The 1,973-nt window shown below is 49.4% G+C and overlaps 1 protein-coding gene across 1 annotated transcript in view; it reads right to left on the bottom strand.

Annotated features, from left to right (window-relative positions):
* Positions 1 to 67: 67 nt before the first annotated feature.
* Sec24d (SEC24 homolog D, COPII component) overlaps positions 68 to 1,973 on the bottom strand; it is a 62,607-nt gene continuing 60,701 nt past the window's right edge. Inside the window, exon 23 of the mRNA XM_078020755.1 lies at positions 68 to 818. Within this exon, the coding sequence (XP_077876881.1) occupies positions 678 to 818 (141 nt within the window). The 3' untranslated portion in view covers positions 68 to 677. The remainder of the gene's footprint in view (positions 819 to 1,973) is intronic.

Raw genomic sequence — 1,973 nt, 5'->3', positions numbered from 1 at the left:
TTTGCTTAGTGCTTCATGTTTTTTTTTTTTAATCTCCAAATACATAAAAGTGATTCTACACATTAAATTTTTATATGAAGTGATTTATTGATACTGGTAAAGATCCATTATATACAGGTAGAAATTGCCAAAATTGTACAAAGAACTATTAAGAATATTAATACAGTTTTAAGACAAAACAACTGGAAAATAGTTTAAACAAAGATAGTATGTAATTATGAAAAAAAGTAGAGCATACATTCTTCTACTAGATAGAATCCACATTATTAAAATCTGCAAATCTTAATTGAAAAGTGTGTTCAATGGAGCTATGTGGTTTTAAAAAATTAGGTATAATGTAAAAATTAAGTTTTTCCCCTCACTGGAAATAGGAGAGGAACCAATACAATCTTTTACCCCAAATCTATACAGTTTGAAAAATAATTTATATATCTAGCATAAAGGAAATTGAGAATGTTATGTTCTGTAAACTGCTCTTCATCAAATGCAAACTCCATCAGTTTTAAAAATCAAAAACTGCAGTCAGAAATAGGCTCTTCCCTTCATGACACGAGGGCACCTTCTCAGACCCCACACTGCGTCCCTGCAGGGTGGCGGGCATCAGAGTGAGCCTGCTGCTTTCTAGAAAAGTGGGCGCCCAGAGACCGCTTCCCCAGAAGTGCAGCACCCAGCGCTGGCTAGCTGAGCAGCTGGCATATCTCCTTGTGAACACAGCAGAGGAAATCCACGTAGGAGGACCCTCCGTGCAGCCCCCGGTCCTCCACCAGGAGCTGTCGGAAAACCATCTCTGGCTGCTCCCGCTGCTTCACTATGGTGAGCTAGAAGAAAATAAGAGCAGCTGGTTAGGGGCCGTCCCAGGGCTCTGCCTGGCTACACGGGAGGCCAGGACATGGGCTTGAAGTGGCAGTGATGAGGTGGAGATTCCTCACAGGCCCAGGGCCCTGGGAGAGCCTTCCCATGGGGGTGAGCAGTGCTTGGCGTCAAGGCCTTTAAGCCCAGGTCTGAGCTGAAGCTGGCTAGTCTGTGAGTGGCCACAGCTCTAGGAGGCAGGGCTCCTAGACAGAAACACAACCACGCCTTTGACTTGAAGCCAGTGTAACCCAGTGAGGTGCAGAACAGAATGGGGCAGCGGGCTGGTAGCAGATGTAACAGCAACGAGGTGAGGGAGACTGGACAGGAAGAGGACACAGGAGGCTGGTTGTGGGGCAGCGGAGGACAGAGTGGGTGTGAGAGGCACAAGAGGCTACTCCTGCTTGGCCCAGTGCTTCAAGGCTGTGCTGCCCACGACAGGCCACAGAGTGCGTCTGAGCCATGGAAGACAACAGAGAAAGGAAATGTGGAGAACCTCTGCAGTGGTTCACGGGACTCCCCCCTCCCCTGCACAGAGGGCCTCCAGGGTTCCCCTCTGGGAGAGCATGGAGCGCTGCAAGTGGGGCAGGAAAGAGTGCGTCGCGGCTGGGGCCCCAGCCGATCCACCCTGGCCTCATCTACTGTTGGAAAGAAGGGTTCTGACCTGCTGCCTTGACCTGTGCCTGAGGCTGATAAGCTCTGAGCTGCCCCTGGCCTGTAATGACATCAATAGCACATCAACTGCCCTGCTGCCCCACCAGATGGCTCCCTGTGGATCTGGCTCCGTTTTGTTGTTATTCTCCCATTCCAACTTGTTTCTCGGGTAAAGTCTTTTTTTTGAGGGGATGGGGGCAAGTACCAGGGATTGAACTCAGGGGCACCCAACCACTGAGCCACATCCCCAGCCCTATTTTGTATTTTATTTAGAGACAGGGTCTCACTGAGTTGCTTTGGCTGAGGTTGGCTTTGAACTCGTACTCTTCCTTCTTCAGCCCCCTAAACCACTGGGATTAAAGGTGTGCCCCACTGTGCCCAGCTTCTTATTCAGGCGTGTGTGTGTGTGTGTGTGTGTGTGTGTGTGTGCGCGCGCGTGTGGCTGAGGACTGAACCCAGGGTTTTGTGTA

The sequence above is a fragment of the Ictidomys tridecemlineatus genome, chromosome 9, assembly GCF_052094955.1.
Source record: "Ictidomys tridecemlineatus isolate mIctTri1 chromosome 9, mIctTri1.hap1, whole genome shotgun sequence".
Taxonomy (NCBI): Eukaryota; Metazoa; Chordata; class Mammalia; order Rodentia; family Sciuridae; genus Ictidomys; species Ictidomys tridecemlineatus.
The sequence above is the reverse complement of the archived record's forward strand: the minus strand, read 5'-3'. Positions and strand labels throughout refer to the sequence as shown.